At 50.5% G+C, this 10,782-nt stretch overlaps 1 protein-coding gene across 1 annotated transcript in view; it reads left to right on the top strand.

The window, feature by feature from the left end:
• The first annotated feature begins 4,659 nt into the window (after nucleotides 1-4,659).
• COG2 (component of oligomeric golgi complex 2) overlaps nucleotides 4,660-10,782 on the top strand; it is a 236,981-nt gene continuing 230,858 nt past the window's right edge. Inside the window, exon 1 of the mRNA XM_044290296.1 lies at nucleotides 4,660-4,787. Coding sequence (XP_044146231.1) covers nucleotides 4,716-4,787 — 72 coding nt within the window. The 5' untranslated portion in view covers nucleotides 4,660-4,715. The remainder of the gene's footprint in view (nucleotides 4,788-10,782) is intronic.

The raw sequence follows: 10,782 nt of genomic DNA, 5'->3' as shown, positions 1-10,782 counted from the left end.
GCTCATCCAGTCAGCCACACACCTTCACCACCAACTTCAGCACTGCCCGGGGTAAACGTCAGCAGGCCATTCTGAAACTCATATGTTTGGGGGACAGGCCCCACACCGCACAGGAGTTGTGGCGGGGTATAGAACAACAGACCGACGAGTGGTTGCTGCCGGTGAGCCTCAAGCCCGGCCTGGTGGTGTGCGATAATGGGCGAAATCTCGTTGCAGCTCTGGGACTAGCCGGTTTGACGCACATCTCTAGCCTGGCGCATGTGCTGAATTTGGTGGTGCAGAAGTTCATTCACAACTACCCCGACATGTCAGAGCTGCTGCATAAAGTGCGGGCCGTCTGTTCGCGCTTCCGGCGTTTACATCATGCCGCTGCTCGCCTGTCTGCGCTACAGCGTAACTTCGGCCTTCCCACTCACCGCCTCATATGCGACGTGCCCACCAGGTGGAACTCCACCTTGCACATGCTGGACAGACTGTGCGAGCAGCAGCAGGCCATAGTGGAGTTTCAGCTGCAGCACGCACGGGTCAGTCGCACTGCGGAACAGCACAACTTCACCACCAATGACTGGGCCTCCATGCGAGACCTGTGTGCCCTGTTGCGCTGTTTCGAGTACTCCACCAACATGGCCAGTGGCGATGACGCCGTTATCAGCGTTACAATACCACTTCTATGTCTCCTTGAGAAAACACTTAGGGCGATGATGGAAGAGGAGGTGGCCCAGGAGGAGGAGGAAGAGGGGTCATTTTTAGCACTTTCAGGCCAGTCTCTTCGAAGTGACTCAGAGGGAGGTTTTTTGCAACAGCAGAGGCCAGGTACAAATGTGGCCAGCCAGGGCCCACTACTGGAGGACGAGGATGAGGAGGAGGTGGAGGAGGATGAGGATGGAGCATGCTCACAGCGGGGTGGCACCCAACGCAGCTCGGGCCCATCACTGATGCGTGGCTGGGGGGAAACGCAGGACAATGACGATACGCCTCCCACAGAGGACAGCTTGTCCTTACCCCTTACCTCTGGGCAGTCTAGCACACATGAGCGACTACATGCTGCAGTGCCTGCTCAACGACAGCAGAGTTGCCCACATTTTAACGTGTGCGGACTACTGGGTTGCCACCCTGCTGGATCCCCAGTACAAAGACAATGTGCCCACCTTACTTCCTGCACTGGAGCGTGATAGGAAGATGCGCGAGTACAAGCGCACATTGGTAGACGCACTACTGAGAGCATTCCCAAATGTCACAGGGGAACAAGTGGAAGCCCAAGGTGAAGGCAGAGGAGGAGCAAGAGGTCGCCAACGCAGCTGTGTCACGGCCAGCTCCTCTGAGGGCAGGGTTAGCATGGCAGATATGTGGAAAAGTTTTGTCAACACGCCACAGCTAACTGCACCACCACCTGATACGGAACGTGTTAGCAGGAGGCAACATTTCACTAACATAGTGGAACAGTACGTGTGCACACCCCTCCACGTACTGACTGATGGTTCGGCCCCATTCAACTTCTGGGTCTCCAAATTGTCCACGTGGCCAGAGCTAGCCTTTTATGCCTTGGAGGTGCTGGCCTGCCCGGCGGCCAGCGTTTTGTCTGAACGTGTATTCAGCACGGCAGGGGGCGTCATTACAGACAAACGCAGCCGCCCGTCTACAGCCAATGTTGACAAGCTGACGTTCATAAAAATGAACCAGGCATGGATCCCACAGGACCTGTCCATCCCTTGTGCAGATTAGACATTTATAACTACCTCCCCTTAACCATATATTATTTTACTCCAGGGCACTTCCTCATTCAATCCTCTTTTTATTTTCATTTTACCGTAATATTGCGGGGCAACCCAAAGTTGAATGAACCTCTCCTCTGTCTGGGTGCCGGGGCCTAAAAATATCTGACAGTGGCCTGTTCCAGTGTTGGGTGACATGAAGCCTGATTCTCTGCTATGACATGAAGCCTGATTCTCTGATATGGGACCTCTCTCCTCTGTCTGGGTGCCGGGGCCTAAATATCTGACAGTGGCCTGTTCCAGTGTTGGGTGACATGAAGCATGATTCTCTGCTATGACATGAAGCCTGAATCTCTGCTATGGGACCTCTCTCCTCTGTCTGGGTGCCGGGGCCTAAAAATATCTGACAGTGGCCTGTTTCAGTGTTGGGTGACATGAAGCATGATTCTCTGCTATGACATGAAGCCTGAATCTCTGCTATGGGACCTCTCTCCTCTGTCTGGGTGCCGGGGCCTAAATATCTGACAATGGCCTGTTCCAGTGGTGGGTGACGTGAAGCCTGATTCTCTGCTATGACATGAAGCCTGATTCTCTGCTGACATGAAGCCTGATTCTCTGCTATGACATGAAGCCTGAATCTCTGCTATGGGACCTCTCTCCTCTGTCTGGGTGCCGGGGCCTAAAAATATCTGACAGTGGCCTGTTTCAGTGTTGGGTGACATGAAGCATGATTCTCTGCTATGACATGAAGCCTGAATCTCTGCTATGGGACCTCTCTCCTCTGTCTGGGTGTCGGGGCCTAAAAATATCTGACAGTGGCCTGTTCCAGTGTTGGGTGACATGAAGCCTGATTCTCTGCTATGACATGAAGCCTGATTCTCTGCTATGGGACCTCTCTCCTCTGTCTGGGTGCCGGGGCCTAAATATCTGACAGTGGCCTGTTCCAGTGTTGGGTGACATGAAGCATGATTCTCTGCTATGACATGAAGCCTGAATCTCTGCTATGGGACCTCTCTCCTCTGTCTGGGTGCCGGGGCCTAAATATCTGACAATGGCCTGTTCCAGTGGCGGGTGACGTGAAGCCTGATTCTCTGCTATGACATGAAGCCTGATTCTCTGCTGACATGAAGCCTGATTCTCTGCTATGACATGAAGCCTGATTCTCTGCTATGACATGAAGCCTGATTCTCTGCTATGGGACCTCTCTCCTCTGTCTGGGTGCCGGGGCCTAAAAATATCTGACAGTGGCCTGTTCCAGTGTTGGGTGACATGAAGCATGATTCTCTGCTATGACATGAAGCCTGAATCTCTGCTATGGGACCTCTCTCCTCTGTCTGGGTGCCGGGGCCTAAATATCTGACAATGGCCTGTTCCAGTGGTGGGTGACGTGAAGCCTGATTCTCTGCTATGACATGAAGCCTGATTCTCTGCTGACATGAAGCCTGATTCTCTGCTATGACATGAAGCCTGATTCTCTGCTATGACATGAAGCCTGATTCTCTGCTATGACATGAAGCCTGATTCTCTGCTATGGGACCTCTCTCCTCTGTCTGGGTGCCGGGGCCTAAATATCTGACAGTGGCCTGTTCCAGTGGTGGGTGACATGAAGCCTGATTCTCTGCCATGAGACCTCTCTCCAAATGATATTGGTTAATTTTAATTTATTTTATTTGTATTTTAATTCATTTCCCTATCCACATTTGTTTGCAGGGGATTTACCTACATTTTGCTGCCTTTTGCAGCCCTCTAGCCCTTTCCTGGGCTATTTTACAGCCTTTTTAGTGACGAAAAGTTCGGGTCCCCATTGACTTCAATGGGGTTCGGGTTCGGGACAAAGTTTCCCGGGAAGTTCGGCCAAACTTCTCGAACCCGAACATCCAGGTGTTCGCTCAACTCTAATCACTGATTAAACCAGTGATAAAACCATTTAATGCTCCAATGCCCTCCGCTGAACCACACAGGGCAAATGCTTTATTTTGGAGTTCTGGGGATGTACTGGGCCTCTCCATGGGTAAGCTAGGTGGAGGCTTCCGCCTACTAATGAGCATTCTTTATTGTTCCCCTAGCCTGTAAAACAGCTAGTGCAGTGCTAAAGGCCACTTATCAGTGCTGGTGATGTCACCGGAAACACTGCTAGGCGGAAGCCTCTGCCTAGCAGTGTAAAAAATATAAACAAACCGTCCTTGCCCTGCGCGATACAGCACAGGGCAAGGGAGGGTATGAAATATTCCGATGCTCATGTCAGGGGGGCTGCCTGGGTGGAAACGGGGATATGTCCGGATTCAGCTCTGAACCCAGACAACCCCTTTAAGGAGAAAAGAGGGACAGAGAGACTGGGGTCCAAAAAAGGGACACTTGGAAGGTCTGTCACAGCATCATATGACATTCAATGCCTCACTTTAAACACTATCATTAAAGTTAATTATAATTTTTTTTTTTAATTACTAATCTTTATTACCACAGCATGTACATTTCCGTGACCATGTCCTTCCCGCGCACAGAGTTTAGACGCTACCAATATACAACCGTCAATTTTACATTACTAGGAGGGAAGGGATGCAAATGAGCTCTTATAAAGGTGCTCTCTCCCTAAGGAGAGTTAGTTCCCCCTTACCTTTTACTTTATTGTTTATGCTGTATGGCGAGTTAACGTTTTGCGCCCACTAGGTGGCGCTATGATTTTAGGTCTCTGGTGACATTATATGCTCTTGGCTGAGTTAACGTTTTGCGCCCACAAGGTGGCGCTATGACTTTAGGTCTCTGGTGACATTATATGCTCTTGGCGGAGGTAACGTTTGGCGACAACCAGGTGTCGCTATGATTTGTAGCTCCATCTCTAATGTCTTGACGTCCTCAGTTCTTGGAGGTTTGCGTCTAAACTCCATGAAAGTGAGGCTTGGATTGTCACGTGATCCAGGGACGTCAAAAAGGTCTTTGCGGCGCATGGAGTTTAGACACTACCATTGCGAAAGTGCCGCGTCAACTGGGAGTTTTGTAGTGGAGATGGAGCGAATGAAGATGCAGCTGCCTCAGAGCCCGAGCGCTTTGTGTTTCGATAAAGATGAGTTCATGAAGGTTAGAGTTTTATTCACAAAGCAGCCTGCCGTTGCACTGCAGAGGGTGTGCGTACTGGTGTCGGGTCAGCTGCTAAGAAGGGTGCCCCTGCAATGCTCTGCTTAGTGCGCCGCCTAAAGAACATTACACGGTTCTGTCAGGTTTCCCTGCCACTTGATGGGAATGTCATCTGCTGTGGTGAAATGACAAGACTGTTTATTATGAGCTGCTGCAAAACAAATGTCTTCTATTCATCATGGCTCTTGGGAAAACCCAGGAGACCGGTGGAATCTGAAAATCTTCACTCCCATAGATGTGCACACTTGACTGGGCCAAGTATGCATGTGCTGTGGCTAGCGAGAGGGGAACACCTAGTGCCAGGCCCTTGGGGCAGCAGCTTGCTTCCCTGAGCACAAACTATCCGCAGGTCCCAGCAGAAAGACCCACTGGGATCATATGGGTTATGCCTTTCATGTGGCTGAGTGATAAATGAATGAGAGCCTTTTTAATGTTTGTGTGTGGGGGTCTGAAGTGGGGAAACACCCACTATATTCTCTCTCTGAGCCTTAAAGGGAACCTGTCACCGGGATTTTGTGTATGGAGCTGAGGCCATAGGTTGCTAGATGGCCGTAGCATATCCGCAATACCCAGTCCCCATAGCTCTGTGTGCTTTTATTGTGTAAAAAAATAAAATTTGATACATATGAAAATTTAACATAAGTCATATCTTGTGTGACCAGGGAAGAGTCATATTTTCAAGCTCTGACACATCTCAGGGTAATTTGCATATGTATCAAATAGTGTTTTTTTTTTTTTTTTTTTTTTTTTTTTGACACAATAAAAGCACACCGAGCTATGGGGACTGGGTATTGTGGATGTGCTAGCGGCCATCTAGCAACTCATGTCCTCAGCTCTATACCCAAAATCCAGGTGACAGGTTCCCTTTAACAGGGCTTATGGAAAGCATAAATGTTATAAAGTGGGTTGGGATGGCTCACAAGGAAAAGGGTGCTCCCCCTAAAAAAAAAAAAAAAAAAAAAAAAAAAAAAAAAAAAAAAAAAAAAATACCCCAATCTTGTAAAGGAATGTAAAGTGTAAAAGGAGAGTGGGGCACACCCACCCGGGGGTTGATAAGAATCAATAAATATACAGCTATATAAATTAAATGATATTGGTATGCAAGATAATAAAAATTGTTGTAACCAATCTGTAGGTATTAGATAGGTGCATCTAGGGCTGAAACGATTATTCGAATAACTCGATTAAATCGAGTCAAAAAATTCATCGATGCAGTTTCCCTGCATCGAGGAATCGTTCAGATCACGTGATCACGGAGCGGGAGTGAAATTAAGCGTCTCACTCACCGCTTCCGTGTCCTCCGGAACCAGAGAGGCAGGACTGAGCGGCCGGCACAGAGGAGGAGGGAGTCTCTCCCTCCCCACTGTGCGCGGCTGCTGCTGAAGACCAAGTAGGAGGAGGAGGGGAGGGGAGGGACTGTGGCCACTGCGCCACCAATGAATGTGCCGGCCATATCCCACAGGGTCCCCCTCCTCCCCCCCCCATCATTGGTGGCAGTGGCAGTTCCGATCGGAGCCCCAGCAGTGTAATGCTGGGGCTCAGATCGGTTACCATGGGAGCCAGGACGCTGCTTAAGTCCTGGCTGCCATGGTAAGTTAGTGAGCAGAGAGCAGCGCATTATACTCACGTGCGCTGTGGCCGGCGGTCGCTCCTTCTTCTGTCTGTGCGGCGGATTGCTAATGCTTACAGCATTAGCAATGCGCCGCACAGACCTATGAGAAGGAGCGACCGCCGGCCACAGCGCACGTGAGTATAATGCGCTGCTCTCTGCTCACTAACTTACCATGGCAGCCAGGACTTAAGCAGCGTCCTGGCTCCCATGGTAACCGATCTGAGCCCCAGCATTACACTGCTGGGGCTCCGATCGGAACTGCCACTGCCACCAATGATGGGGGGGGGAGGGGGACCCTGTGGCCACTGCCACCAATGATTAATACTGGGGAGGGAGGGAGGGGGGGGTTGCGTTACCAGAGGGGGCATATCAGAGGCTGGGGGAGGCAGATCAGGAGGCTGGGGGGAGGGAGGGGAGGCAGATCAGGAGGCTGGGGGGAGGCAGATCAGGAGGGGGGGGAGGCAGATCAGGAGGGGGGGAGGCAGATCAGAGGCTGGGGGGAGGCAGATCAGAGGCTGGGGGAGGGGGGGAGGCAGATCAGAGGCTGGGGGGAGGCAGATCAGAGGCTGGGGGGAGGGGGGAGGCAGATCAGAGGCTGGGGGGAGGCAGATCAGAGGCTGGGGGGAGGCAGATCAGAGGCTGGGGGGAGGCAGATCAGAGGCTGGGGGGAGGCAGATCAGAGGCTGGGGGGAGGCAGATCAGAGGCTGGGGGGAGGCAGATCAGAGGCTGGGGGGAGGCAGATCAGAGGCTGGGGGGGAGGCAGATCAGAGGCTGGGGGGAGGCAGATCAGAGGCTGGGGGGGAGGCAGATCAGAGGCTGGGGGGAGGCAGATCAGAGGCTGGGGGGGAGGCAGATCAGAGGCTGGGGGGGGAGGCAGATCAGAGGCTGGGGGGGGAGGCAGATCAGAGGCTGGGGGGGAGGCAGATCAGAGGCTGGGGGGGGAGGCAGATCAGAGGCTGGGGGGGGAGGCAGATCAGAGGCTGGGGGGGGAGGCAGATCAGAGGCTGGGGGGGGAGGCAGATCAGAGGCTGGGGGGGAGGCAGATCAGAGGCTGGGGGGAGGCAGATCAGAGGCTGGGGGGAGGCAGATCAGAGGCTGGGGGGGGCAGATCAGAGGCTGGGGGGGGGCAGATCAGAGGCTGGGGGGGGGCAGATCAGAGGCTGGGGGGGGGCAGATCAGAGGCTGGGGGGGGGCAGATCAGAGGCTGGGGGGGGGCAGATCAGAGGCTGGGGGGGGGCAGATCAGAGGCTGGGGGGGGCAGATCAGAGGCTGGGGGGGGGCAGATCAGAGGCTGGGGGGGGGCAGATCAGAGGCTGGGGGGGGGGGGGCAGATCAGAGGCTGGGGGGGGGGCAGATCAGAGGCTGGGGGGGGGCAGATCAGAGGCTGGGGGGGGGGGCAGATCAGAGGCTGGGGGGGGGGCAGATCAGAGGCTGGGGGGGGGGCAGATCAGAGGCTGGGGGGGGGCAGATCAGAGGCTGGGGGGGGCAGATCAGAGGCTGGGGGGGGGGCAGATCAGAGGCTGGGGGGGGGGCAGATCAGAGGCTGGGGGGGGGGCAGATCAGAGGCTGGGGGGGGGGGCAGATCAGAGGCTGGGGGGGGGGGGAGCCAGATCAGAGGCTGGGGGCAAGCAGATCAGAGGCTGGGGGGAGGCAGATGGAGAGAGAGTGGTTAATGGAGGCTGCAAGCACCACCTTGGCATGTATAAAGTTATTGGTTTAGAGAAGGGTTAATGAAGGCACCTCCAAGGTGCTTTCATTAACCTCTTCAGACCAATAACTTTATACATGCCTAATGCCAAGGTGCTTCCATTAACCCCTCCAAACCCAATGGGCATGTATAAAGTTATTGGTTTGGAGGGGTTAATGGAAGCACCTTGGCATTAGGCATGTATAAAGTTATTAACCCCTTCAAACCAATAACTTTATACATACCTAATTACGTACGTTATTTTAAGTAGCTTTTTCTTATTAGATTACTCGATGAATCGAGAAATATAATCGATAGAATACTCGATTACAAAAATATTCGTTTACTGCAGCCCTTGGTGCATCTAATAGTTCCGTAGTTGGATATTCCTACTGTCAACGGTCTTGGATATCAATAATGGATTATGGCCAATAAGTTATTTTTCTATATATTCGGCTTGGATGCTCTTGTTATGTGCGAGGTTCCCCTTTATACTGGCAGTATTTGCAACAACTTGTTAGTATAAAAGTGTCGGTATAGATGATGCCATACAATAAGGATAATAATCTCAGTTGTTTGATGTGTAATCAAAGCTAAAACATAATCCGATACTACACAGTTGCTGGTTAGGGCTGTATTACTCACTATTTTGAGCGATAATGTCCGGGGTTTTCGTGCCTAGCGTGGCGTCCTACGTGTTGCGGCACAGAAGGTCTTACCTCCGGCTTCTTCTTTGGTCAGTGGTAAGCTATTAGACTTTAAACAGTTCACTAGAAGCCGGGGTCTATAGATATTAGGCCCTCTTTAGTAGTCGGGGTTCCACGTGTCTAGTCAATCTAGACACAGAGAGACTGTTTATTACACATATGCAGCGTTTGGGAGGGCTCCGAAAGTTCGTAGGTGAGCCGCAGAATATGTACTGTGATTTTTATTTCCCCCCCCCCCCCCCCCCCCCTTCTTCTTTAGAGACTTGTATACACCAGATGCGTTTCGGAGTTAACAGACTCCTTCCTCAGTGGTCAAGTCTCATATGGTATATGGTGATTTATATAGTCCTAGGTAAATCTTCTCATTAGGATTATTGCCTCATCTTGGGGTGAACCCAAAAACATGGATTAATCTTTAATCTTATCTGGCCATTTGGTATTTATATATAGTTGGTTACATCAAGATTAGAAACATATTAAAAAACATACATACAATTTCCACTATATGTTAACTAGCGGAGTGTTTATATTTCCTGGAATAATCATTCATAGAGGAAGTGTGTTTTTTTTCGTTCACAGTGTGCTATATATCGTTGAATATAGTCAATTAAACAAAGCATTAGAAATTGTGAAGTGAATTCTAAATTTCTACAAATTCTGTTATTTAACCTCTTCAGGACACATGATTTGCCGGTACGACCTTGGCTAGATGCGCCGGGGGATCCTGTGACCCCCTCATGTAGGCGATCGCAGCAAACCGCAGGTTAATTCAGACCTGCGCTTTCTGATCGCGATCAGAAACTTTAAAATGCTGAAAATATAGATTTTTGACATCCCCCCCCCCCCCCCTGCACCCCTGAATGATTATGCCGGCAGGTGGTGCAATGGGGGGTTGCGGGAGGCGGGCTGTGCGGCAGGCGGGATCGCGATCCCCCGCCTGCCTCCTCTTGAATATTCCTTGTCGTCCAGTGGGTATACCAGAGTGTCAGCACATTGCTGACACTCTGGTATAAACGGCTGACATCTGTGCTGCGATGTCAGCTGTTTAACCCTTTCCATACCGCGGTCCGTACGGACCGCTGTATGGAAAAGGTTAACAGTCAGGGAGCTCCCACCCTCTCCCATCGGGGGGCTGCTGTGCCTTTGCAGCCCCCAGACAGGATATTGTCGCAGAGGGAGGGAGCCCCCCTCCTTACCCTTCCCCGTCTGCTCAGTTGTGGCAGACGGGGAAGGTTCCCATGGCAACAGGACGCCTTCTCAGGCATCCTGCTATCCATGGTGCTGAACGGATCTGTGCTAAAGGCAAGGTGTAAGTAAAATACAGTACAATACACTATATAGTGTACTGTATTATACAGACATCAGACCCACTGGATCTTCAAGAAAAAAAAGTAAAAATCAAAAAACACATTTATCACTGATTAAAAATGAAAAAAAAAAAATCCCTACACATGTTTGAGATAAAAATAAAAAAACTATGATGAAATTGGAATTTTGCCCACCTTACTTCCCAAAAAGGTAATAAAAGTGATCAAAAAAGTTGTTTGTACTCCAAAATAGTACCAATCAAACTGTCACCTCATCCCACAATAAATTAGACCCTACCTAAGATAATCGCCCAAATACTGAAAAAACTATGGCTCTCAGAATATGGAGACACTAAAACTTGATTTATTTATTTTTTGTTTCAAAAATGAAATAATTGTGTAAAACTTACATAAATAAAAAAAGTATACATATTGGGTATCGCCGCGTCCGTAATAACCTGCTCTATAAAAATATCATATGACTTAACCCCTCAGATGAGGTACCGTAAAAAAAATGAAAAAACTATTTTTTGTCACCTTACGTCACAAAAAGTGTAATAGCAAGCGATCAAAAAGTCATACACACCCCAAAATAGTGCCAATCAAACAGTCATCTCATCCTGC

This window comes from Bufo gargarizans, chromosome 4 (genome assembly GCF_014858855.1).
Source record: "Bufo gargarizans isolate SCDJY-AF-19 chromosome 4, ASM1485885v1, whole genome shotgun sequence".
Classification (NCBI taxonomy): domain Eukaryota; kingdom Metazoa; phylum Chordata; class Amphibia; order Anura; family Bufonidae; genus Bufo; species Bufo gargarizans.
This window is presented reverse-complemented; position numbering and strand designations above follow the sequence as displayed.